The sequence below is a fragment of the Balaenoptera borealis genome, assembly GCF_965194805.1.
Source record: "Balaenoptera borealis genome assembly, chromosome: 14".
Classification (NCBI taxonomy): Eukaryota; Metazoa; Chordata; class Mammalia; order Artiodactyla; family Balaenopteridae; genus Balaenoptera; species Balaenoptera borealis.
This window is the reverse complement of record NC_138875.1, coordinates 60,951,932-60,979,931: the sequence shown is the minus strand read 5'-3', so window position 1 is coordinate 60,979,931 and position 28,000 is coordinate 60,951,932. Positions and strand designations below refer to the sequence as shown.

General features: G+C 38.3%; 1 protein-coding gene and 1 long non-coding RNA gene across 4 annotated transcripts in view; one reads left to right on the top strand and one right to left on the bottom strand.

The window, feature by feature from the left end:
• Positions 1 to 368: 368 nt before the first annotated feature.
• On the bottom strand, positions 369 to 25,972 carry NDUFV2 (NADH:ubiquinone oxidoreductase core subunit V2). 2 transcript variants are annotated; one of them, XR_014234006.1, is made up of 9 exons: positions 25,839 to 25,972; positions 18,818 to 18,883; positions 16,808 to 16,870; positions 16,604 to 16,720; positions 14,358 to 14,526; positions 12,521 to 12,630; positions 11,880 to 12,204; positions 7,785 to 7,861; positions 369 to 522 (listed from the first exon to the last, which is right to left on the bottom strand). XR_014234006.1 is itself a non-coding variant. In XM_082353611.1 (8 exons), the coding sequence occupies exons 1-8, from the start codon at positions 25,890 to 25,892 to the stop codon at positions 429 to 431; spliced, it is 750 nt and encodes a 249-aa protein (XP_082209737.1). In that variant the 5' UTR covers positions 25,893 to 25,972; the 3' UTR covers positions 369 to 428. The 2 variants fall into 2 exon arrangements, 1 of the variants encoding a protein (XP_082209737.1); XM_082353611.1 differs by lacking the exon at positions 11,880 to 12,204.
• The window catches only part of LOC309610580, a 58,800-nt gene continuing 56,604 nt past the window's right edge, over positions 25,805 to 28,000 (top strand). The window contains exon 1 of one of the 2 annotated variants that reach the window (XR_014234046.1): positions 25,805 to 25,927. This is a non-coding gene — a long non-coding RNA (uncharacterized lncRNA). The remainder of the gene's footprint in view (positions 25,928 to 28,000) is intronic. The other variant, XR_014234047.1, reaches the window with a different exon arrangement.

Sequence of the window (28,000 nt, the reverse complement as noted above, 5' to 3'; positions counted from 1 at the left end):
TAGCAATGGTGTGCTGTAAATATAAAAATGTTTAAAGGGAATACTGACAAAGTTTATAGAAAGATCATATTAACTTAAGACTTGGCTATGGCTAAAGATGGGAGTGCAAAATGTATTTGAAATTTGACAGAATTTTTACTTCACAATAACCTAATATTACTGATAAAAGTGAAGGGGCAGTTGAAAATGCGTAATGTTGAAATAACTGTTAACTAGCTTATGGAATAATGTGTTCATAGTTAGCCAAAGACAGCAGACGACTAAAATGGTGCTCTGAAGTCCTGACATGGCACTTACTGCTGCAAGTTGCTAGGTTACAAGCAAGGTGTACACAGATGGAAATGAACAAATAATATAAAAAGTCTATGTAGATAGATAGGAGATTCATATTTTATTTCTCCAGTGACATATTTACAGTTGAATATAAATTAAAGGCCTGCTTGCACGCCAAAGCCAGGTCCTTTAGGTGGTTCAGTCAAAGAGGTAAGACCTCCAGCTGGCTCACATGAGAAGCGTCCACTCCTGAAAGGAAAAGTAACATTAAATTGACTGCTAATGATTACCATTTATAACTGTTACCTCACCAAGAGCCCAGTTAAGTAACTATTTCTCCTCAGAAAACTAGTATGGATTATTTAATCCAAACATTATAACTGCCGCAAGATTTTCTCTTCCTAAGGTTAAATATAAAAACATGAAATATGAAAAATATAAAAATAATACTAATACTATTCCCACTTACTGAGCAGTGTACATACATCACTGGCTCGTTAAATCTTTACAACAATACTATGAGACAAGGGACACTGGCCAAAATATTTTACAGATACAGAAACCAAGGCTTGGGATGATGCAGCATCTGCCCAAAGATCATAGCTAAGAACTACAGCAAAATAACCTAGCCCCAGAGGACATTTTAAAAAAGCATGTTTTAATAAACTAGAGTACTACGTTTATTCTTTTTGTATTTGAATTTTATTTTGACTGAGATCCACTGTCGCAGGGAATACACAGTTATACACTGTATTTGGAAACAAACAAAAACTGGATTCCTTGAGAGATTTGAAGATTTGGGAGGATGTCCCTTAGAAGCAGTAAAGACAAAATCCGTTTGTATTTTTGTTTTTAAAGGCTAAATTATTCATATTAATTTTTCAAAAACAGGTTCCAGATCAGGGTGGCTACCACAGCCACAGAGAAAACATGAACAGGTCCTCCTATAGTTCTATGAAGGGAGGCAGTGCAGAGGTAAATGAACCTGTCTTCTTTTCACCACCACACATACTTTCCCAGGTAATCGTTCAGGCTCAACCTCTGCCCTGTCTGACCTCTGTTGCTAGAGCCTATCTCAGCACCTACTCCTGTTTCACCCTTCTATTCCCTGGCTTTGCTCATTTACCTTGTTCCTGCCACAGATTTCAGCTGAAGAACTTATTCAATTAAATCATTTTATTCCCTCTGGCTTTGCCCTTCACACTCTGTCATCAATCTTATAAGTCTATTTTTAGCCCTAGAAAATCATTTGTTGAGGGGACAGGAAAATGACACCACATAGTCATTTATAAGATCTTTTAAGCTATTACATTACATAATGCAAGTAACTAAGTAGTGTATTATAATAAAGAATACCTACAAAGTCAGAAATTAGTTAATATATTTGCATTATAGGTTCACTATGAAAACCAGATAAAAAAGCAGTTACTGTACTATCTGTTACAGCCTAAAATTAAAGTTTTAGGGTAAGTAGCAAAATGATATCTAGCTTTAATAAACAGTATTTCGCTTTGTAATTTTTTTAATGTTAACTGGTAGCACAGGTACCCTTGCTGCTCTTTGACTACCAATGAAATAATGAAATTAATCCATTTTGGAGGACCTTTCTTCTCCTTTACTAGGTTCCCTCTTGTGGTTTAAGCTCAGCTACCCTCTTTGCCAACACAAAGGATCAACTTAGGAAGATTAAAAAACTGAAGTTTCTGGAACAGTAAATAGAATTAATCATGTATACTGCATGAGCTCTTCACAGGATTATGGAATTTTATACAAGAAAGTAACTTTAAGAATAATCTGGTCCAGTTTCCTAAAGTTTGTTCCACAAAATTACCATCCCATAACATACTTTAGGGGAAAAAAGGGGGTTCCAGTCCTCTGTTATGCCTGCCTGCAAACTTTCGCCTGCCCCCACCATTCACAAAATGCACATTAAAATACTACAAAGGCTGTAAAATACTCCAGTAAAGCCTACAAACTTGGTTTAATCTACTAATCATGTAACTTTCCTCCTCACTTTATCTATAAACATGCTTCAGAACCCTAGAGAGGCCATGATCTAGCCCCACCCATTCACCTGACAGCCACAATTTACACCCAGATTTTCACGTAATAAAAAACAAAAAATGATTCCCCCGATATGCTTAAAATACCATCTATTAATTACCTTGTTCTCTTCTTACAATTAAAAAGGTAAATCTGGTTTTTTAGCCATTCCAACACTACTTGCACAGTAATCATTTTAACTCATTTGCATTCTAGAAAACTTGGCCTTTCTGTACATTTTTTATGGCTTAAAAAAAGTACTTCTTGGGCTTCCCTGGTGGCGTAGTGGCTGAGAATCTGCCTGCCAATGCAGGGGACACGGGTTCGAGCCCTGGTCTGGGAAGATCCCACATGCCGTGGAGCAACTAGGCCCGTGAGCCACAACTACTGAGCCTGTGCGTCTGGAGCTTGTGCTCCGCAACAAGAGAGGCCGCGATAGTGAGAGGCCCGCGCACCGCAATGAAGAGTGGCCCCCGCTTGCCGCAACTAGAGAAAGCCCTCGCACAGAAACGAAGACCCAACACAGCCATAAATAAATAAATAAATAAATAAATAATAAAAATAAAAGGAATTCCTTAAAAAAAAAAAAGCTACTTTATGAAAGTTTAGTGCTTATCTTTTTTTTTTAAACCCAGAAATCCTTATTTATTTTTTAAGTTTTATTTATTTATTTATTTATGGCTGTGTTGGGTCTTCGTTTCTGTGCAAGGGCTTTCTCTAGTTGTGGCAAGCGGGGGCCACTCACTATCGCGGCCTCTCTTGTTGCGGAGCACAGGCTCCAGACGCGCAGGCTCAGTAATTGTGGCTCACGGGCTTAGTTGCTCCGCGGCATGTGGGAACTTCCCAGACCAGGGCTCGAACCCGTGTCCCCTGCATTGGCAGGCAGATTCTCAACCACTGCGCCACCAGGGAAGCCCCAAGTGCTTATCTTTTTAATATTACTGAGATACGTGCACCACTGCCCCTACATTTAGTATAAAAAAACCAGTGACTTTATTGTCTAGAGTTTATCATCAATCACCTATATCTTTTGTATATATACTTTGTAGCCTATCTATACTTTTAAACACCTCAGATGTTATCTGTACTCCACAGAATTCCGTAAAATTTAAAATATCTTTATAAAACTAAATATGAATAATTCAAGTTGAATTTAAAATTAGTTTTAGATAATCCATACTAAAAAACAACCTCTATCTATTAATTAGTAATTGGAAGCAGGTTTAGAAGTTATGTTCAGTACTTTAATTGAAAATAAGAACAATCTCTAGGGACTTCCCTGGTGGTGCAGTGGTTAAGAACCCGCCTGCCAATGAATGGGACCACGGGTTTGATCCCTGGTCCGGGAAGATCCCACATGCCACGGAGCAACTAAGCCCGTGCGCCACAACTACTGAGCCTGTGCTCTAGAGCCCGCATGCCCTAGAGCCCGTACTCCGCAACAAGAGAAGCCACCGCAATGAGAAGCCTGCGCACCTCAATGAAGAGCAGCCCCAGCTTGCACAACTAGAGAAAGCCTGCACATAGCAACGAAGACCCCACGCAGCCAAAAATAAATTAAAAACAAAAAGAATCTCTAGCACACAAATATTTATAAATGTCAAAAGAAAGAATGTTGTCTTACCATCAGTTTAATATTTTCTTTCTAGCCATCATTTACCAAAATAATAAAAAAGCAGTTTTGAACCACAAAGAGATAGCAATCTTTACCAATTTTGGCCAGAGTACACCTGATAGTGGTACTCAGAAATCAGTTACCACTGAACCAGTTTAATTTCTGCAATTACTCAAAGACTCACAACTAGCACCTCTTTCAAATATTTAAGCAGAGGGCTTTATTATAAAAATACTAATAGGGCTTCCCTGGTGGTGCAGTAGTTGAGAATCCGCCTGCCAACGCAGGGGACACGGGTTTGAGCCCTGGTCTGGGAAGATCCCACATGCCGTGGAGCAACTGGGCCTGTGAGCCACAACTACTGAGCCTGTGTGTCTGGAGCCTGTGCTCCGCAACGAGAGGCCGCGATAGTGAGAGGCCCGCTTGCCGCAACTAGAGAGAGCCCTCGCACAGAAATGAAGACCCAACACAGCCAAAAATAAATAAATAAATTTATTTAAAAAAAAAAAAAAACTAATAAAAAAGCAGTAGCCAGCTTTGGTTAATTTAAAGAACAGCTATAACTATTTTGGTTACTGCTATCATCACAGTCTCTCTCAAGAGCCAAGAAATTAACTTGGGGAAGTTCTTATTTTCACATGCTGGGAAGACATTCTGAATTACCATGTCCAGATACACTCTTTACATATACCACTGACGGATGCTCTGCAATTACTGAAAACTAAATAGATTTATCTTGGCTATTTATTTATTTATTTATAAAAAAAAATTTTTTTGGCCACACTGCATGGCATGGATCTTAGTCCCCTGACCACCCGTGCGTGCCCCCTGCAGTGGAAGCACAGAGTCCTAACCACTGAACTGCCAGGGAATTCCCTATATCAGCTTTTTAAATAAGAGGTGATACGTAGGAAATAAAAATAGGTTGAGAAACCAGTAATTCTTAAAGTCTTTGGCTCAAATCTAGAACACTGTCAAAAAAATCACATTGAAGAACTATTTACAGTTACTGATAAGCAACATTCCTATTATTATTAGGTGTCGAAAATGCTTTACTGTGGTACTTAGTTCCTGTTTATTAATGTTAAAATACAATGTTATAGTATCTCCTGTATTAAAAACAACAACAAACTCTTAATTTCACCCCTGGTAATCTCATCCAGACATGGCTTTAAATACCATCTATAATAACTAATGAATCCCCAATTCATATTTCCAGCCCTAATGTATTCCCTAAATCCCAAGCTCATATCTAACCTTTCCGCACTCTACCATGGATGTCTAAGTAGGCATCTCAAACATGCTAAGTAGCATGTCCAAAACAAAGTGACTTTTCTTCCCCAAAATTGCCCTACCCCAAATCTTCTTCATTTTAGTTAAAGGAATCACTGAGGTGCTCAGACTAAAAAGCTAGAAATCATTCGTAATTCCTCTGCCCTACAACATCCACTAAATTTTAAACTATTCTTTACACAGCAACTACGACAATAATTTTAACAAGATCACGCATATCATTCCCTACTGAAAACACTCCAACAGCTTTTTATACTTAGGATTCAACCCAAATTGCTTACCTGGGCCTCTACCTACCTCTCTGACCTCTTCCACCACTTTCCTCCTTGATCACTCACTTCAACCGTACTGTCATCTTATTTTTCCTCCAGGACCTTAATACCTCCTCTTTCCTCTCCCTCTGCAACATTGTTCCTCCAGCTCTTTACATGGTTCCTTTGGGCTTATCATTCAGGTCATTAATTCACCACCTCAGAAAGGCCTCACCTGACTAAATTTACCTCCAGTCATCCTTCATCCCCTAACCTGTTTATTTTCCTCCTAGCATTTATTATTCAGGTATTACACTAGTTGTCTCTCTCCATCACTAGAATATAAAATATATGACGACTTTACCTTGTTCATAATTTGTATGCACAACCTAAGATAGTGACTGGCACACAGCACAAATCCAGAAATATTTGTAAAACAAATGAATGCTGAGGGAATACAATAAAGTAGACAAAGCAGCTATCTGTCTGTTTGTGTGGCAGGAGATTTAATGCTGGATTAATGTTGTCATCAATAGATCACGAAGTTCACAAGAAAGGAAGGAGGAGGGTCTAAGCTCCAAAAGTATGACTACAGAATTAAAAACAATACCTAATCAGAAAAAAAGGGGACATTTAAAGAAACCAAGTGGATTTCACAAGGAAATGTGCACCTGAGATATTAAAACAAAGTACCCCGAAGTTCAAAGAAGTATTACGGGTTTAAGTACAAATACAAGAGTAGCACGAACTTATTTTAAAATATCCGAGTCCTAAAAACAAGCTAAAGTTTGTGAAAAATATTATGAACTTTTGTTTTTGGGCAAGGGGCGGCTACAGTTGAAGCAAGGATAAGTAAGGGACAGGACCAGTGGCTAAGAGAAATATTGTAATGTTAAATGACAAAAGGTTTCACTTCAGTAGCCTCCATAAAGGAGACTAATTCTTCACAGTGGAAATGTTTTATTCCTAAAAAATGTTTTCAGTGTAGCCCAAGTAAGTGAGGAACTAGGAAGGGAATGCCAAACGTCTTTAAACAAATTCAAGTGTTGAAAGAAGTGTATGTTTTTTAGGGGCCAGCTTGCCTTTACTAAACTTGTTATCCTGAACTGACCTCTTTTTCTTATTAGGTAGGGTTATTAGTCGGTCAGAACAATGAGGGAGTAATTCTCAGTACTTCTTGCAGACTCCAGAACCATGCATACCCTCTTGACCTAGTAATTCAACCTCAGGGAATCGTTGTTTGTAACAAAAAGAAGGAAAATATATTTTAAAACAGGGTAATAAAGAGCACATCATAGTTCTCGCAATACATTAGAATACTGTATGGCCTTTAAAACCTATATATATGTTGAGACAAGGAAAATTTTATATGACATAAGCAGAAAAAATACAAAGGGAATATAACTATAAAACCATGCAAACATTGCTAGTATTAAGAGAGAATTTTAAGTAATGAGAACACTTAGATAAGGAATAGGGGTTTGTTTAGCAGCAAAAGTTCAGGTTCATAACTGAATGAGGAGTAATTAGTAGTTACTAATTACTGCAGTTACACAACTGCAGGATGGGAGTAGCCTGGATAAAACAATGTCTAAGTTGAAAAAGATCTAGGCATTCTAACTGACTGTAAGTACAATTTAATGGTGTAATGTATCTGAAGTAAGAATTGATGTAATTAGGCTGCATTATTATAAGCATGATGTCTGGAATAAAGAAGACAGTCCCACAATGCCCCACATGCTAAGTACATATCTCAAATACTGTGATTAGTTTAAGTATCACATTAAGAAACTCATTAGCCAACCAGAAGACCTGCCAAGGAGGGAGACCAAAACTATGTCATATAAGGAAAAACAATGAAACAACTGTGGATATTAAATCTGAGAAAAGATACGGGGAAGATGAGATAGCTATTTCAAGTAACTAAAGAGCCGGCATTTGGAAGAGATATAAAAATTATCTTGTGTTTGTTCAAAGGACAGAACCTTTGGACCTTTAGGTGGAAATCAGAGGGAAGACAGACTTTGGGTCAAATTCTGGCAGTATGAACTTTTAAGCAATGAAATAGATTTCTATTTGTAGTACATTTCCCTTCTTTATATCATCCAAGTAGATACCAGATGATTATCTGATAGGGTTTTGGACGGGGGAAAAAAATCATTGCTTTAAATGACAAGTTGATTTAGATAGTATTCAAGGCTCCTGAAAACTCCTATGGACTTAGGGTTTAAAATTTTAAAATTAAGTCTACATGAAAGACTAACTTAGGTTAAGCCATTAAAATTTATTAAAAAGAAATAAAAGGATACCTTGGCCCAGGTTTTGGGATTTTGCCAGCCTTGAGTTCATCAATAATTTCTTCAATATCCTTAGGTGTCAGATCCTCCTAGAAAAAAAAAGTAAAATAGTCATATTAAAATTACATCCTACCTCAAAATCAGTGTAAATCCCTAATAACAGTTTATTGTCTGTCTCAGCTCACAAGTTAGTTACCAAGGCAGCAACAACTGAGTAACTCCTATGCATAGTCTGTCCTGCTAAATGCAATAGCAATAGGAGCTGCAGCCTAAGAGGCAGCACAGAGCAGTGCTTTGAAGGGAGATAGTTCTGCATTTGAGCTGAAGTCCCAGCACTTACTAGCCAGCAATCTGAGAGAAATTACTCAGCTTCCCCAAATTTGTTTCTTCATTCATAAACTGACTTCAGAGCGTTTTGAGGATTAAAAGAGAAGATAAATAAAATAGAACACTGCCATGCACATGCTCAACAAATGCTATGTCCTTGAAGAATCAGTGAGATGCAAATAGTAATTAGCACCAGCAGTCATAAAAAGTAGATGCCTAATATCTATCCCTAAGCTAAAGATCTAATACCCTAGTGATATCTTCTTTATTTCCCAGGTAAAATTCACCCTGTTGCAAACGTCACTTAATTTTCGAAAGGAAAAGTAAAAAACTTATTTTGGACACATTTATTTTAATAATCCTGACCCTCCAATCCCCGTTTCAACCAGAGCAGCTTTGTATTTTGTGCACTATACACCTGTGTAAAATTCTTACCTCAAGTGTTCTGTTATTTAAAATAACAAACACAGTTAAAACACATAGACACACTCCTACCCCTGGTTGCACCCTAGGATTAGTCAAAAGACAGTCAAAACAGAATGGGGCAAGATTAAACTAATGAAAGTGCCTAAACTACATTATATCCCCTCTACCCCTCCCAAACTGTTAAGTACTTAAGAAAATGTTTTTAGGACCCTGGTACTATGCTAGAGAAATCATGATTCAGTACTGTATATTCAATGCCTAGCCTCATAGAAGCCCTTTAATATAGAATAAACATTTATAAAAATAAGAACTGCTTAGGGTGCAACAGATGCTCAGAACCTCAAAACTAGAAGGAATCTTTAAACTCACCTAATGATTTTATCCACCCCAACTCTTTATTATGAAAATTTGAAAAGTATACATGAATAACCATATTCCTTACCATATCTGAATTATGTACACATATGCCTTTTGGTTTCTTTTCTTTTTTTTTTTGGCTGTACATTTAAAAGCAAGTTGCAGACATCATGACACTTCACCCCTAATAACCACAGCAGGCGGGCATCTCCTAAGAACTTTTTTTTGGCCTCACTGCACAGCTTGTGGGATCTTAGTTCCCTGACCAGGGACTGTACCCAGGCCACAGCAGTGAAAGCCCAGAGTCCTGACCACTGGACCGCCAGGGAACTCTCAGAACATTTTTAAATGTTCTTAAGTAACACAATGTCATTACCACACCCAATTAACTAACAATAATAATTCCTTAATAAAATCAAATGTCAAGACCATATTCAACCATCCTCAAAATGTATTTAATATTTCTCTCTAATCGGTATCCAATCACAGTTTATGTGACTATTTCATTTTATCCACTGGTCAGCTGACATCCATAAAAGTTAACTGCCTTGGGCTTCCCAGGTGGCGCAGTGGTTAAGAATCCACCTGCCAATGCAGGGGACATGGGTTCGAGCCCTGGTCCGGGAACATGCCACATGCCGCGGAGCAACTAACCCCGTGGGCCACAACTACTGAGCCTGTGCTCTAGAGCCCATGTGCCACAACTACCGAAGCCCGCATGCCTAGAGCCCATGCTCCACAACAAGAGAAGCCACCGCAATGAGAAGCCCACACACTGCAACGAAGAGTAGCCCCCGCTCAGGGCAACTAAGGAAAGCCCGTGTGCAGCAACGAAGACCCAACGCAGCCAAAAATAAATAAATAATAATAATAATAATAAAAAGTTAACTGCCTCACCAAAGACCATACCACTACTAACTGAATCTCTTGCATAAATCCGCAGTCTACTATATTTAGAATTACAGTGCTTCATACAAAGCCTTGACTGTCTAATTCCTGCTTAAATTAAGATCCTCATGATTATGAGTAAATTGCAGAAATGTGGGAAAAGGGTAAGTTATTGCCATATTTTTAAAGGAATTTTTTTTTTAATATGAGAAAGAGAAGGTAAGAAATTTGAATCACCATCATTAAAATGAAGAAAACCCCTATAGGTAATAAAAACATCCCAGAAATGTAAAATGCCAAAGAAGTCCAATTTCATCTTCATTAAAAAAAAAAACTGTAGATTTCCATTACAGGCATTATGGCAGTCCAGCTATCCTGACTGAACGTCCTATTATAACAACTAACAATGCTGGATAAAATTTTTTTAAAAACTTTAAAATTTTATCAATATCAAGGCACTGACAAGAAAAAAATACCCAGAGGCCAAAAACTCAATGAAAACTTAGGGAGACAGTGGAACAGCAAAAAAACTTGGCTTCAGGGTCTCATAGCCTAGAGGGGCAAGGGACAAATCTCCAGGACACAGGACGTCATCCAAACCATGTAAAGCTGAGACCCCCAAAAGCTATACCCTCAATATAAGGGAAAACTAGAAATTAAAACTGTCCCTCAAAAAAACCCTGCTACTCTAGAAACTTACACTTTAGGGGAAGAAGAGGGGAGGATATAAGAAGAAGGGATTTCTTTTGGGCCAGTAGTATTTCCAGGAGCAAGAGAGAAGCAAAGTCAATCCCTTCTTGAAGTATCTACCTTCAACACAGGCCTTAAAAGAATTTCCATAAACAAACTTCTAAGGATTATGAACTAACAAGATATTATGAATGACAGCCATGATATAATTAGGGTAGCAAGCAATTAAAACAAGGTAACTAGAAAACTCCACACACTTGGATATTAAGAACACTTCTAAAAAACAGAGGTCAAAGAAGAAATCAAAATGCAAATTTAAAAATATTTAGAACTAAATGATAAAAATATTACTTACCAAAACTTGTAATGGGACTTCCCTGGTGGTCCAGTGGTTAAGAATACACCTTCCAATGTGGGGGACACAGGTTCGATCCCTGGTTGGGGAACTAAGATCTCACATGCCGCAAGGCAACTAAGCCCGTGCACCACAACTACAGAGCCCACGTGCTCTGGAGCCCGTTCCACTAGAGAGCCCATGCGCTGCAACTACTGAGCCCACTCACTCTGGAGCCCACGCGCCACAACTAGAGAGAAGCCCACACACCGCAACAAAAGATCCCACAGGCTATACTAAGACCCAACACAGCCAAAAATAAATAAATAAATAAATATTTTTTTAAAAAAAGAACTTGTGAGGGGCTTCCCTGGTGGCTCAGTGGTTAAGAATCCGCCTGCCAATGCAAGAGACACAGGTTCGAGCCCTGGTCTGGGAAGATCCCACATGCCGTGGAGCAACTAGGCCCGTGCGCCACAACTATGAGCCTGCGCTCTAGAGCCCACGAGCCACAACTACTGAGCCCGCACACCTAGAGCCTGTGCTCCGTGACAGGAGAAACCACCGCAATGAAAAGCCTACACACCGCAACGAAGAGTAGCCCCCCCCTCAACAAAACTAGAGAAAGCTCGCACAGCAACGAAGACCCAACGTACCCATAAATAAATACATAAACAAAATAACTTCCTTTAAAAAAAAAAAAAAACTTCTGAGATCTGGTTAAAGCAGTTCTTAGAGTTATGATACAATCTCTGTCAAATTTTTAAAACACACAATATAGTATTATTAGCATGCCTAGATACATATATTTTGAAAGTTTAAAAAACATGTACAGGAAAAACACAGTTTATGATAGTGGTTATCTCTGGGAATGAAAGGAAAAGAACAGGATTTTGAATGGGGGTGGGGGAGGTTTACCCTCACCTATAGTTTATTTCTGCGCATAATAATGATAAAAATTATAATACCTAAAGCAAGTGTGGCAAAATATTATTATCTATTAAGCCTTGGTGGTTATTTTTTGTATTTATATGTAAATTATTAAATTTTTCATTATTTAAAAGATTTTTTAAATATTTATTTACTTTTGGCCACGTTGGGTCTTTGTTGCTGTGCGCAGGCTTTCTCTAGTTGTGGCGAGCGGGGTCTACTCTTCGTTGCGACGTGCGGGCTTCTCACTGCAGTGGCCTCTCTTGTTGTGAAGCACAGGCTCTAGGTGCGTGGGCTTCAGTAGTTGTGGCACGCGGGCTCAGTAGTTGTGGCTCGCAGGCTCTAGAGCGCAGGCTCAGTAGTTGTGGTGCACAGGCTTAGTTGCTCCACGGCATGTGGGATCTTCCCGGACCAGGGCTTGAACCTGCGTCCCCTGCACTGGGAGGCAGATTCTTAACCACTACGCCACCAGGGAAGCCCCTATTTAAAAGTTTTTAAAATGTGTCATTATCTCCTGGAGTTAAATGCAAAAATGTTTAATGATAATAATTTTTTTAAAACGTTCTGGTGGACAACAATGTGGAAGCTAAAACTGACATATTTTATGTAAAGTTTTTCTATTCTTTGATTTTTAATAAAGTTTGGAAACCAGGAAAAAAGAAACCTTCTAGATATTTATGCCAACAGTTTCTTCTAAATGAATAATTCAGAAACCAACATCCACATGACAAGAAACCAAATGTTTAAAATATTTTAAATATAACATCATACAACTTTATATTAAGTAAATACTCACATAGTAGTTGTCATTTATTTGAACCATTGGTGCGTTTACACAGGCCCCTAAACATTCCACTTCTATAAGAGTGAAAAGTTTGTCAGGTGTAGTCTCTCCAACCTTTATTCCTAAAAATATAAATAAGCACTGGTAAGGACCAGGTTATATTTTAATTGCAATATAGCTTAAGAACCAAAAAAAAAAACCAACATAAAAAGCATATATATAAAAAGTATTTACAGAGGCATATAAAAAGTATTTAAGAACATTAAATTTCTTAAATTAAACAACTCTGTATAGTTATTATAGAACATTCAAGGATTTAAGTGGACTTGTTCCTTTAAAAACAAATTTCAGAGGACTCATCTCCAGTGTTTTTTGTTACATAACAGTGCATCAGACCATATTATCTTCATTTTGATCATGCTAATTAACCTACTAAAATCAGTCATACGATCAGACGGGCAAAGACTCAGAAAACAGCTAATGTCAAAGATCATTAAGAATATAAGGAAAATAGGTACTCTCATATCTTTAGGGAAGGCATTTTAGCAAAATATAGTAAAATCTGACCCAGCAATTCTACTTCTTGTAAACAACCTTCGTGTACAATTGGACAAGTATGCAAAGACATGTTGTATACATGAAAGTAACTGCAGAATAATTTAACTTATAATAGAAAAATGAGGCACACATATTATAGCCAAAATCAAGTGCAAAAAGCAAACAGACATATTACATTTATGTATTTAATAATGAAAATAATTAAAACAATATAAAATCTAAAACTAATATACCTGTTATCATAATTTGTACCTTGGAGATGGCAGGGTAGGATTTTGAGCAGACTTCAGACTTCTGTCTTACATACTTCTATACTCTCCAACTATTTTTACAACATGCAAGTAACAACAAAATTAAGAGACACCTCCTTTTACTTCATTTGATATGTATAGTGATAAATGCAACAATGGCAGTTTTATATAATAAAATGCCCTTTTAATTCTGTAAATGCTACTGTAATAACATCTTTCTTTTTTAAACATCTTTATTGGAGTATAATTGTAATAACATCTTATTCCAAATTTCCCTTCCTGAAGCATTCTTCCTATTCTAGTATCATTTTTGTTTTTAAAATAAATTTATTTATTTTTGGCTGCATTGGTCTTCGTTGCTGCATGCGGGCTTTCTCTAGTTGCCGTGAGTGGGGGCTACTCTTCATTGTGGTGCTCAGGCTTCTCATTGCGGTGGCTTCTCTTGCTGTGGAGCACGGGCTCTAGGCACGCGGGCTCCAGTAGTTGTGGCACTCAGGCTTCAGCAGTTGTGGCTCACAGGCTCTTGAGCACAGGCTCAGTAGTTGTGGTGCATGGCCTTAGTTGCTCTGCGGCATGTGGGATCTTCCCAGACCAGGGCTCGAACCGTGTCCCCTGCATTGGCAGGCAGATTCTTAACTAATGCGCCACCAGGGAAGTCCTATTCTCGTATCTTATTTGTTCCAAGTCTTGTTTGGAAGGATACAAGGATGATATAGTCACTTCTTTATGTGCCACATGCTATCACATAACAAGTGAAACTTAATTTTCTAAACAATGAAAACTTTAAAACTTCGAGAAGCTTTTAAAACATACTCAATGGTTAAGGAAGAAAACATGAAAACTCAGCTTTGAGGAGGAGAACTAAAGAATACAAAATAGGAAGCAATAATGGTGGGCAAACACAGTAAGACAAAAATTTACTTGTGAAGTACAGATCCAGTAAGATGGTAAAAGTTTGAAAATACAGGTAAGAAATAGGTCAAATCTCGAAAGACAACTCTATTTTTTCATAAAATTTATAAATATACTGTGTCCCATACCAAGCTTTTTCTGAATGGCCTCCAGTATGCTGTCGGAGTTACGAAGCATGCAAGGCGTAGTAGTGCAGACTTGAACATGATACTTTCCAACTGGCTTTCGATTATACATTGTATAAAAAGTTGCTACTTCATATACTCTCATTGGAGGTACTTGTAAAACTTCTGCAACCTAAAATATTTTAAAATAATATGATTACAATATTTATTAATTGAGCGTATTACTTCAATTTGGTAAAAACCAAAAAAGTTCTTTGAAAGCAGAAACTATATCTGTATCTGATATCTGCGAGGCTAAGTCCTTCAATTTTGACACTCAAAAATTATACATATATCCAGGTTCTGACATGAAAAAAGAACTCATTAAATAGCATTTCAAATGACAAATATATTAAACTTTCTCTTATCAGGGATTCTAAAAGAAATGTATTCTCAAAAGACATCTAATCCCGGCTCACTTGTGCAAGATTAAAGTAGCTATGCTAAATTTAATTTAGTGATACTAAACCAGGCTTATATGTCTGAATATTTCTCTCAAAATACACACACTGGGGCCTGACCAATGGAATAATTGTAAGGCCCTGGTGTTTAATTGAAAAAGCCCCCCAAAGCTGCTGCTGTGCACCTCCCTATGCCTTAGTGATGGTTAAGGAAATGATGCATGAGCCTCTAGATTTTGTTTTTGTTGTAAGGTTGGGCTTCTCTTTGCGGGGGGAGGGGGACAGTAACATTAAAAATCTCAAAGTGGAAAGAATCTTGATTCTATTCTCTATATGCTATTTCTTGCCTCTCACACATATACATCCAATTCTAAATAGAACAGGACAATATTTTTGAAATGTTCTCGCATTAGTTTCTCATTTATTTTATTTTGCTCTGCTAAGCTTGACACTCAGCAAGACTTCCAACAAGCTTACCATTATTAAAAACAAATTTTTCCAAAAAAAAAAGTATTTATGATTAGAAACACATCTAAATCATTATTGAGAAAGTTGGCTATTACAAAAATAATGTAAGGAATTTAGAAAACCCCCAAACATATATGTGATTTACTGGAAAAAAAAGAAAAATAAGCACCTATGTTTACTAAGTATAGTACCAACCAAACTTGCTTTATAACATTTTTCATAGTAAAAAAACAAAAAACTAAAGGTCCACAACAGTGTTAGAGTACTGTACAAAGTAAATAAGAGATCAATGAACTATATCTAAAATTTGCATCCAGGATTCCATTAGATAAATTGAGGACATTCCTATACTCTAAGGAAGATGATAATGGTCTAACCTAATAGTTAGACTTTAGAAAGTTAAAAGGAGAATGAAGTATAGCAGAATCTCTGCAACAGTCAGTCAAGTAGAAAATACATAGAATTAGAAATGATTCAGTCCCAGCTCTATCACTTAGAAATCATAATATAATAATTGGAAGAGCTCTACCTAGTTCAAAATCATCATTGCAGATGAAGAAGCCCAGAGAAAAATCAGATCTCTTAGTCCAAAGTAAAATATGTTTTCCATTATATCACACTGGCTTATTAGTCATGTGATTCTCACAAGAATCAAATAATATAAGGTTTTATATGGCACTTTGTAAATGATACACTGTAACATAATACCATACAAATGTAGTTGTATTAATAGGATATGAATAAACTTGAAATCTGGATTACTGCTGAAAACACTATTAGGAAAAAATGAATCCTAAAACATGCATGAATATATTAAACATATTTAAATGGGTCACCCATAAGATTTCTGTACGTTGTGGATTCCAAGCTGCCATAATCAAGTGTCGTAAATACCATGTATTATATGTATTTTGTTAAAGCCTGTAGCCAAAGATGCAAAATATTAAAAAGATTCACATTAGCTGTGAGCAGATCTTTTTCTGTGCAATTCTAGTGTTTAAGCAGTACATTCATTTTCAGAATATCTTGACAGCAAATTATACACATTTGGGATCTTTTATTATTATTGCCATTTCTCTCAAAGACAGAAAAAAAGAAAGCCTCTTTCACTATAATGCCTTTACTACTTCTTGCAAGGATAAAAAGCTCTACCCTTTCAGTTCTCTGCATTATTAAGGGAACCAACAAAAACATAAATGTAATTTGAGGTATGAAACATATAAATGATTAAAGGGCTTCAAACTCCTGGATTGATATCAATGAATGTCAGAGAAATTTCTACATAAGGAAGTTACTATACACAATCTCTCCTCTTTTTGAACTAACACAAAAATGAAGTACCTTGTTCATAGCAGAGATGGGCAGCCATCCATTCTGTCTTTGGGCTAAATCCAGGACTGGAAGCACAGCTGCTGCTTTATGCCCTTCTGGGTAGTTTTTTACAATTGCCTCTATCCTCTGTATCAAAGAAAAAGCACTTGTTTTTATACATCTGGAAGATACTAAATATTTTGTAAATTAATTATAATGTTAATTTAGTCGTACCTTATAGTTTTCCGGTGTGAAATCAAATGGAGTATCTGGGTTATTCTCAGGAGTATCTCTGTGCTACACAAAGGAAAAAAAATGTTTTCCAAAATTATCAAAATTCCCTCAAAAGTGTGAATTTGTACTTTACTACTACTGTTCATTTAATCTCTTCGCTTTAATTCGAACATGATATACATCAACCTATCCTTGCATCAAGAAGAATGGCTAAACTAATTATGAAATACAGATCTGATGAGTATGATTACCAAAATATTAGCAGAATTCAAAAATTTAGAAGTTTTCAAAATCATCCTTTATAGGTTATGAGAAGTAGCTTTAGGATCAAAACCCAAAAAAAGCATTATCTAACTTGATTAGAGAATAAGATCTTCTAATGTAATCTAATTACAAAAAATTACCGATTATTGGAAGCCTTATGAAATTAAGACACGAAATTTTTTTTTAATTTATTTATTTGGCTGTGCCGGGTCTTAGTTGCGGCACGCGGGATCTTCGTTGTGGCATGTGGGACCCTTTTTTTAAAAAAATTATTATTTATTTATTTATTTGGTTGTGTCCGGTCTGTTGCGAAAGGCAGGCTCCTTAGTTGCAGCTCACGGGCTCCTTAGTTGCAGCACGTGGGCTCCTTAGTTGCAGCAGGCGGGCTCCTTAGTTGTGGCATGCATGTGGGATCTAGTGCCTGGACCAGGGATTGAACCTGAGCCCCCTGCACTGGGAGTGTGGAGTCTTAACCACTGAGCCACCAGGGAAGTCCGGGCATGTGGGATCTTTAGTTGCGGCATGCAAACTCTTACTTGCAGCATGTAGGATCTAGTTCCCGGACCAGGGATGGAACCCGGGCCCCCTGCACTGGGAGTGCAGAGTCTTAGCCACTGGACCACAACGGAAGTCCCTAAGACACAAAATACTGAGTGTGAAAATATGTGCCTTTTTCCAAAAGAGAGTGTACCAGATTGTTAAAGGGACCTACCTCCTACTACAAAAGCACCATTTCTTCCCCACACAACAGAAACTAGCCAACAGCTAGTTTTCTGTTACAGAAACTAGCCAACAGCTAGTTTTCTGTTACAGAAACTAGCCAACAGCAAGCTTTATTTCTTCTCCAAAAGAGCAGGCCCTCTTCAAACACTGACAAGAAATGGCATGTCAACAGGAAATCAAATGAGTCACACTGAGATTAACACTTACATCAATTAATGTTTTGTATGTATGGTGAACACAGAACTGAATCCCTTAGTAAGTTAACTCTCAGAGTTCTGGTTTTTCAAGGACATAGAAGAGAAAAAAAGCGGAAACTTTGGACAATGATCTCGAATGTTTTTAGACAAAGATGACAAAATACAAAGCAGGACTCTACTTATTAATAGTATAGCTAACTCATTTATTAAGAGTCAGCCTAAAAATAATTCATTTTCCAAAATGATACCACTAACTCTAAATCATCATACAAGTCCACTAAATTGCCTTTAAACACTAGATTGATTCCTAAAAAATGTACCTTGTCACAGAAAGGGGATACATATCTTAGCCTTTCTGAACTGTGCAACCAAGCTAGGGAATTCATCGACCTCTACCTGTAGTGAAACCCTGGACACAAAAAACATAAAGGCCAACTGCCAATGTGTTCGCTGTATTACTAAAATCTATGAGTTTCAAGCTAGTGCCATTTTGGGATTCCCCAAGTTGCAGCCTCAGAATCTTCACTGAGCCAACATGAATGATTTTTAAGAACCTAAAGTGTGACAAGAAATCAGGTTAGGTTCACAGTTATTTCACCAAGGAATAATCTAAATTCTTATTCCCAGAGTTGCCCTGGTATCAATTTAAATTTGAGAGGTTTAGCTGGAACTACACCTCTTGAAATGTAGTGAATTCAATTAGCTATGTTTAAATTCCCACAATGGCCAGCAAATACCAAAGACACTGGTGTTTAAGATATGTTGTGTTGTATCTACCCAAATTTCCAAGTCCTTCCATTCTGAAGAAATCTAAGTAATTACTTACCACAAATAAGGCTCCTCCAGCTCCATTCTGCACAGCTGTCTTATGCAAATTCCTTACATGTCTTCCCTAAAATTTTAAGAAAGTTTAGTAAATCAAAAGCCTTATGAAATTTTAAGATCCATAATTTAAAATAATAGAATCAACTGATAGAAGTAGAGTATCTTAAGAGATATGGCCTACCACACTACACCATGCCCACCTCTATTTCAGGAGAGATATAAGGAAATGGAGATTCAAAGGTAAGGTTACTAACTTGCCTAAGGTAACACGCAAGAGTCAGTGGAAGAACCAGAATGACAACCTAATCTCCCGAGTCGCATATCCTTTCTCCTACATTCTTTTGGCATGCAATTGCAGAGTTAATGTACCATTAACTTACTGCCTTTCACTTTTGTCTGAATCAAGTTGGATAGCTTTCATTTCACAAACATGTTTTCATTCTGTAAAAATGAGTTGAATGTACACCCCCTTTTCAATTCTTTACTACCTTAGTTTAGAAACTCCAGCCATAAAAGTAGTTTCAGAAAGCTTCTTATAATGCTATGCAGATTGACCATACTCAATTGCTTTGGAAGGAATCCATTTGATTACTCTCTATGTTGCATTTCATTTCTCTTTGCCTTATTGCTTCTCCCCCACTTCTACCTTCTCTACCCTCTCCCTGAAAAGCAATTCTACCGTTGTTCAGAAATCCTCCAACTTGTAAGTTCTACTAACCACAGATAGTAGAACACTGGATTAAACAAAACACGGAACTGGCAAAGAGCTGGACAATTCAAAGGCAAACATAACAGACAAGGAAGCAAAAGCAGTGACATAACACAATCACAGATTTTTTCCCCTAGATCCAAATAATATTTCAGTTGAAGAAATAAGTTTACACAGAACACTTGCTTTAATTAACAAGAAAAGACCCAGGTACAGAATGTGAAACATAGGTATAAAATATGGGAGTGATAAATATTTTCAGGATAATGGGGGGAGGAGGGGAGAATTTGATCAGCTGTGGTACACAAAGGGGCTTCAACTGTGTTGGTTTTGTTTTCTTTCTTAGGCAGCAAGTGGATGGATACACAGTGTTTATTATATTCTTTTTGCTTTTTTGTGTCCGAGATATACGATAAAAATTTCCTTTAAAATAAATGCAACACACACAACACACACACATATTTTACATTACATATTATGTAGCTAAGAAAAATATTTCTTAAAAATGACATAGAAAGAAGTGTTTGTGGCACAATCATAACTGGAAAATATCAAGGTTAACCAAAACAAAGAAGTATAAACTACCATCCCAATATATTCAATATAGACATTAATGAAAATACTAGATGGCCTTAACAATTAAAAGTGCTTATCTGTTATTATGATGTTAACAAGATTATAAGGGACTCTTATTTTATATTTTGTTTCTTATATTTTTCTCTATTTTCTAGGTTTCTTTTAGCATGAATTGACAAACTGAAAAAAATTCTTATTTAAAACAAAACGTTCATCAAGTACAAAATGAAACATCTACTGTTAATCCTATTTCTCCTTCCAATTTCCCAGTATATCAAAATAAACACCACCAATCTCTAAGTTAGAATAGCTTCAGTTTTGATCCTTTCCTCATTATTCCAGGATATGTCACATACTTTACTTAAAAATATACAGATAATCTTGAAAATTGGTCTTGAGGCCTATGTAGTGGCATACTGGAAAATCTATTTTGAGGCACTCTCTGGCTGACCTGTAATTCTGCATATGCACGTGAATTTACACACACACACACACACACACACATATTCTCTCTCTCTCGCTCCCCAAAATAAAGTGTTTTAAAGTCCAAATCCTTGAAGATAGACTACATACTGATTGAGAACAGTCAGGAAAAAGTAGTTAAGTTACAGAAACGCTGGAGTTACAGATATTATGATGATGATGATTTTTTTTAATGGAAGATTTTGGTTTAGATCACCATGCTGCCACTTGCTAACGTGTGACCTTACACAAGTCACTTAATTTTTTTGTGTCAGTTTCTGTATCTGTAAAAACAGGGATACATACTTATTGAAGTATTTTGAGGTTCAAATAGTCAGGTACTATATAACCTTATCTCTGAAGATACTATAAACCTGTTAAAGCGTTACTACATCTGCCTAGCTGATATGGGGATAAAACATTTAATAACTGAACAATGGAAGATTTAAACTGCATTTTGAGAACAACTGTGCTGTGTTAGCTAACACAGAGTCACTGTCACTACTTGCCTGCTGTAAGTCTTCTCGCTTCCTTCTTAAACCCTGAAAAAGAAGCTAGAATTGAAACCCACTATTAATTCTTCACTATCAAATTATATTCTTGTTTATGAAAAAAAAGTTTCTTGAATTTTCATTTGGAGTTCAGTGAATTCAACTGGAATTCACTGAAGTATAGACATTTTCAGAGTCTAATGAGAAACTAGACTCCAGTCTAGTGAAAAGCCTAGACTCTATTCTAAGCAGGGGGGAAAATTCAGCTTACTCTTCAAATCAGTCCCGCCTAGCTAAGTTGTTCTTTTCCAGTTCTAAGACGATTTCGTCCTAGAATGCTTCTTTCTTCTAAAAGTGAAACTGAATTCAAATGGCCCATTAAGTAGGGAAAAGACTACTTATAATTCAAACTTTTAAAAAATTGAAGTATAGTTGATTTACAATATTATGTTTCAGGTGCACAACATAATGATTCACTATATTTATATATATATTTATACATTATACTTTTTATATATTTTTAAAGTTATAAAATATTGGCTATATTCCCTGCGCTGTACAATTATCCTTGCAGCTTATTTATTTTATATATAGTAGTTGTAACTCTTAATCCCCTACCTCTATCTTGCCCCTCCCCTCTATAATTCAAACTTTTAATATCTTATTTATTCCTTTATTGGAAATGCCTGATGTGGATATTATAATGAATGTAGTAAAATAGGTGAAGTTCCTAAAGATATCAAAAAACAGGGCAGCTTTGAAAATGGCCACGTGCTAACTTGCTATGAATGAGTAACAGTGTATGCCCAGTTGAAAAACAAATGAGGGCTTTTATCAGTTTACCTTCACTATTTTGCTTGCCTTTGTTTTATAAACAAATTGAGCCCTTTCTCTACTATTTTGAAGAAATCACCTTTGATATTAAGTTGCTAAAATTCTGTGTTAATGTATATATATTTAGGTTTTCTGTAAGAACAGAAGAGCTGCATTTACTGTTTTAAAAAAAAAAAATTAAAAAAAACACATAGCATATATAGGGAGACAGATTAGAAATGAAAAGGCCTGCCTCCCTTGGCTCACAAAATCCCCACATAGGTATTATTATCATCCCTTGTTTTACAGATATGGAAACTAAGGCTCAAAGAAGGAAAGAAAAGAACTTTCCCTAGATCACACAGCTAAATACATGAAAAGTCAAACACAGGTTTTTCTGACTTGAGGACACACCTTAACCACTAAAACTAAGTTTTGTGATATATTCAAATATACATAGGAGAGTTTTACAAATGTTCTCCAAATAAAGTTCCATCAATAATTTAACTAAAAATGTTAATTTGGATTAAAGAAATATAAGTGATTTTACTAGCATTGTGAGAGAATTACCAAGTAAAATTTGGCCAAATTTTATATTATAGAAAAGCTAAAACGAACAATTCAGGTATTAAAGGAGCATTACAGATTAAGATAACCATATTAATGGTCACAATATTCGTGATTACTTTCAGCCATCTTGCCCATAAATTAAACAAAGCATTCTTTACATATCTAAAATCCAATATGGATACCCATAACACTCCAGTGTCCTAAAGAGAAGAATACTTCACAGAAATGAAATGTCCAAACATCATTTCAGTCAGTCTCACCTTCACCAATTACTATAACCTTAGGGAGGCTGCTCTGCTTCTCTGCACCTAGGTTTGCTCATCTATAAAATAACAGGAGTACCTATCTTAAAGTGTTAAGAAGATTAAATGAGATGAAGTGTTTAGCATACTATTTTTATCCTTACACTGGAGACTGAGTTCACATCTCCAATATAAAGATCTGAGTCTGTAGTGTGCAATAGTGGCCCACTGAACCTCAGTGAATAACTTAAAATGCGTTCATTTTCTCTTTCCCCTAAACTGTTTAAGGCTGTGGCAGGCAAGAATAATGGTGCCCCAAAGATACCCACATCCTAATCCTGGGATGCTGTGAATATGTTAGTATACACAGCAAAAGAGGACTACAGTTGCAGATGGAATTAAGGTTGCTAATCAGTTGATCCAAAAATAGGGAGATTTTCTGGATTATCAGGGTGGGCCCAAGGGCTCTTAAAACGCAGAGGAGTGAGCAAAGTTAGAGCAGGGTCAGAATGGTATGTGAGAGCTTGACCTGCCCTCGCTGACTCTGAAGATGGAAGGGGGCTATGGACCAACAAAGAAGGGCACCTTCTAGAAGCTAGAAAAGCCAAGGAAACAGGTTCTCCCCTAGAATCTCCAGAAAGGAAGGTAGCTCTACCAACACCTTGGTTTTAGCCAAGTGGGACCCATGTCAGACTTTTAACCTACACAATCATAAGATAATAAATTTGTGTATGTCATCAAATTTGTGGTAACTTGTTACAGCAGCAATAGAAAACTAATATAAATGCCCTCTAATCTCACTTTTCCTCCTCCCTCCCTCCCTTCCTTCCTCCCTCTCTCTCTCTTTCTTTCTAAAGAACTGGGTTAATGTCCTAGAGCCAAAATGTAGATACTGCAAAATCAATGGAATCTCTAATGGAATAGGAAAACATTTCGTTCTACAAAACTTAAAATTTAGGAAGAAAAATGCCACCAAAGAACGTTCTACTTCTAGTATGGCTGAGTAGATTATTATCAGGCCAAACCACTGGGTAACAACTATGAACTCTGGACAAAATATTTTTAAAAAAATTAAAAACCAAAAATCTTTCTGAAGGCACTGAAGAACAACCAAATGCAGGCAGACACATGAAAGGAGTCTAGACTTAGAAGAAGCCAATAAGGGTTCTTTTTTTTTTCTTTACATCTTTTACCGTGAAGGCAGGCCCCAGTCTATCCCATGCTGGGCAGCTAAAACTCCAAGAGAAAACCTGCAGCCTTAATGTCTTGAAGTACCACAGGAGAGGCTGGGACAACCACAGGAGAGGCATAGGCAAGTGAGAAATCCCAGAAAAGGAAAAGCCAGAGAGGAGAAGCCCCCAATTCTGTGGCTGACTCCAAACATGCATGCACACAGGGCAGACTCCAAACAGCCCAGCTAAAAGAACTGAACCAATATTTGAGCCGCTGCCCACAAGGGAGCCAGACTGCAGTTCAAGTTAATTGCCTGCCTGCAACAACTACAACAAAATATTCTTTGGAGGAATTAAAAAGATCTAGAGCCTCTATGACATCATTCACAATGTCCAGGATACAATCCAAAATTACTCAACATAAAACAACAAAAAAGGAAAACAACCTATTTTCAAGAAAAAAGACAATGGAGATTACCAAACAATAATTTCAAAACTGCTACAACAGTGCTTAAGGACAGAAAGAAAAACATCTTCAATAAATGAAAAGATAGAAACAGAAACTATAAAAAAGGAACCAAATTAAAATTCTAAAACTGAAAACACAATCCTTGAAAACGCCACCACAACTCTCTCACCCCTACGAAACTAATTAGTGGCTTGGGAGAGAGGCAGTGATGAGTTGTAAAATGGTGTCAACATTACAGAAAACTTTGGGCAATTACTGAAGATGGAAATAAACCTATTCTGAGTAGCTATTGCTCCATATTTCATAATTTTTAGGCAATTCTTGACAATCGCTCAATAAGGTATTACTGCACTTTACAGAAAAGAAAAACAGAGCTCAAGGAGATTAAGAAATATGGCTCAAGGTCACACAATTAGTGTCTTCCCCTAGACACAGTACTAAATTCTGGATATTTTTAAAGCAATGACAAGCTGAATAAAAGCCTGTGGCTGAAGAAATTGGCAGCTAGCTAATAAAGGAGCAATTATAACAAAATAAGCAATTTCTTTGAAAATGTAAATGATTTCCTTAAATGTTTCTCTTTTAGGAAAGGAACTTTATTGGTGAGACCACTTTACTCACATCTTTCCTAACTTTTGCTCGGTCATTCTGATATCCCACTATTTGTAAAAGGCTAGAAGGGCCTGGTTAGAAGGGCAGTCACGGAATGTCACTTGTCATTATTATTATCCACAATGTTACCTGGAGCCCAGCAGGTAACAGTAGAACCTCAAGCGTTTATTGAAAACCAAACTCTACAAATTAGAATATTCCCACTTGACAGCCGAGGACACCAAGTGAGAACAACAAGAGCCCAAAGGCACAAAGGTGGAAAGACGGTGCACCCACCATCCAAACTCAGGTCTCCCTGCAAGGCCCTGAGCTCATCCTCCGCTACTGCGCACCACCGCCCTCCCTTCTGCCGAGAACTGATTCAACCTTTCTACGTTACTGCTGGGGGAAAGGCTGCTTTCCTTCCGGTAAATGCCCCGCCGTCATCCTCGTCATTTCTGGAACACGTTCTATTAAGTTAGTGCGAACGGGTGTTTCACCCCGAGAGTCAATGTCCTTTCTAGAGACGGGCTTGGATGTCAGGAGCGCGAGCGGCCCCGACGTCCTCCGGGTGCGGGACGCGGTGACGCCATCACTCGGCCAACTTCCCCACCTGCCAAGGGCAGTGCTGCTAGGGGACCCTGGGGCCGCCCCGCGCACAGACTCGGCCTGCTAGGCGGGCGGAGGTCCCGGCACCGCCCTCCCGCCTCCCGTCCGGAAGGAGGCCTCGCGCCCGCCGCAGCCGCACCGCCGACCCCCTCGCTCCGCGGCGACGCGGCCTCCCTGAGGAGGGCGAAGGCCGCGGTGTCCTTGCCGCCGCCCGGGGTCCCGTCCGGGGCCCTGGGCTCCCGCGTGCCCACTACAACAGGAGGCGCGGAGAGAGGGGGAGGGCGGCGGCAGCGCCCGCGCTCATTCGAGCCTCCTTACCCACTGGGCGGCGAAGCCGGCTGCACGGGCCCGGAGCGCCGCGGAGAGGAACATGGCAGACCAAACTGCGGTCCTCCGGGCCGCGCCAGGTACAGTCCCGAGCGCCCGGCACGCACGGCGTGCGCGCCCCCGAGCCCACCCCGCGCGCCCAGGGCGGCGGGGGCGTGCGGGGGCGGCTGGGGCCAGTGGGCGGAGACTTCCGGGGCAGGGGTGGCGCCAGGACCCGCCGGCGCCCTAGAAGGCGGGTTCCGCGGGCCGCACCCGGGGCGCACGCCTTGAAAGATGTCTCCTGGCAGCGCCTTGCGCTCCGCCAACCCGGATTTTTGGGGTGAGCCTCCCTCCTGGAGTCTTAGGAGGATTTAACCGCCTCCTTTTTGATTGTGGTTGCCTAAAAAAAAATTCCGCTCCGTTCCCCTATAAGTAGTATGTTACGAATTGCAGAATTGAAGATACAGGGGCTGCCCCCCAGTGAGCTGGGCATAGACACCAAATGCCTTGGTTCCCGTTGTTTTGCTTTAGAGGTGCGTGCCTACGTATTTAGGGACGAAATAATATGAGGTCTGGAATTTGCTCTAGAGTAACGGGCCGTGAGTGATGACTGCCTGAAGCTGCGGGGTAGTGCTCGTTACTATTCTCGGCTCTTCGTACGTGTTAGAAATTTTCCATAATAAAACTTTCCAAAGAGAAAAAAGCCACTTCCTTCTTGATGTTTGTTTGGTCATCTCTGGAAATTCCAGCAAGTATTTATTCGGTAATAGCTCTGATCTGCAGAGCGCCGCTTCCTGCTGTGGGGAGTTGACCACGCACTTCCCTCTTGATTTCTGCCTTGACTGCCTTTCCTTGTACGTCCTGAACCCACTCGCTTCGTTTTGCCCATTTTCTTTGCTATAATAAACTTGTGAATGATTTCTGGAACTTTCATATCAGTACAGGGAGTTTTTAAAAAACTTATCCCTCATTAATTTAAAAACTCTAAAATATTCAGTTGCAACTCCTTATGAGTCATATTTTACAGATTAGGGAATCGGAGTCACAGAGGGCTGCCAGCCAGTAGCTAGGAATAGACACCAAATGCCTTGGTTCCCATTCCTTTGCTTCATCTTTTGTATTAGTGTGCTTCCTCTAAATTGGCTTCAGTAGTTCCTTTTAAAAGGGAACATTCTGGGCCTCAGTGTTGATTTAAGCTATTTTAACATTACCTAAATATAGATACACCTAACACTATTATACACATAACACTATTCTTACAGTTCTTATATAACTAAAACCAAAACATATCACAAATACATAGAAACTTAGAAATGGATGATGTTGATTGATATGGCATGGGTCTTTAAATCTGGAATGCATGCTTTTACTGGACTCTGTTAGGGCCTTCTCTAGCCTCCTGGCCTAGTCTTCATGATACCTTCCCTAAGTACACCTGGCTCCACTTTCATCACCACATTTACCACAGCTTGTAACCACCAAAGATGCAGAATCCTGCCCTCCCCAATCCATTCAGTTCAACAACCTGTACTGTGCCTGGCATGTGGGAGGAATTCAGTATTTCTTGACCATGAAAATCTTAACCACAGTGCAAATATATTTGACCTCTCTGAAAGGGCCGTATGTCTGCGTGGATTTAGGCTTATATGCATGTGTATCAGTGAGAGTGCTTTTCCATACAAGTAACAGGAAACCTAACTGAAGTAGATTAAACAGTACTGGGTTCATGATCTCCCACGAAAAGAATTCCAGAGGTAGAGAAGTTCCAATATTAGATAATTCAGTTACTCAAGGATGTCCTTAAAAACTTGAGTGCCTTCCATCTTTTACTCCTCCATCCTCAGCTAGGACTCCTATGATGGTTACAAGATGGCTGCAGCAGTTCCAAGGACCGTATGCAGATGACAACACTCCTAGGAGAAAAAAGTCTTACCTTTCAAGGAAGGGTCCCAGATGTTCCTCCAGCAGACATTATGAAACACCTGTAAAAATGACATGAAACACCTGTGAAATGCTTTTTAAAGTACCTAGCTTAGAGTAGGTGTTAGCATGGGGTCTTCCACGGTAGAGCAGTCTCTTTGGAGGTGACAATCTGTAGAGAACGTGTATATTTCATTGGTGTCTAACAGTAAGCAAGGATTTAGCAGGTGTCCCTAATTTCTGTTACTAAGGAG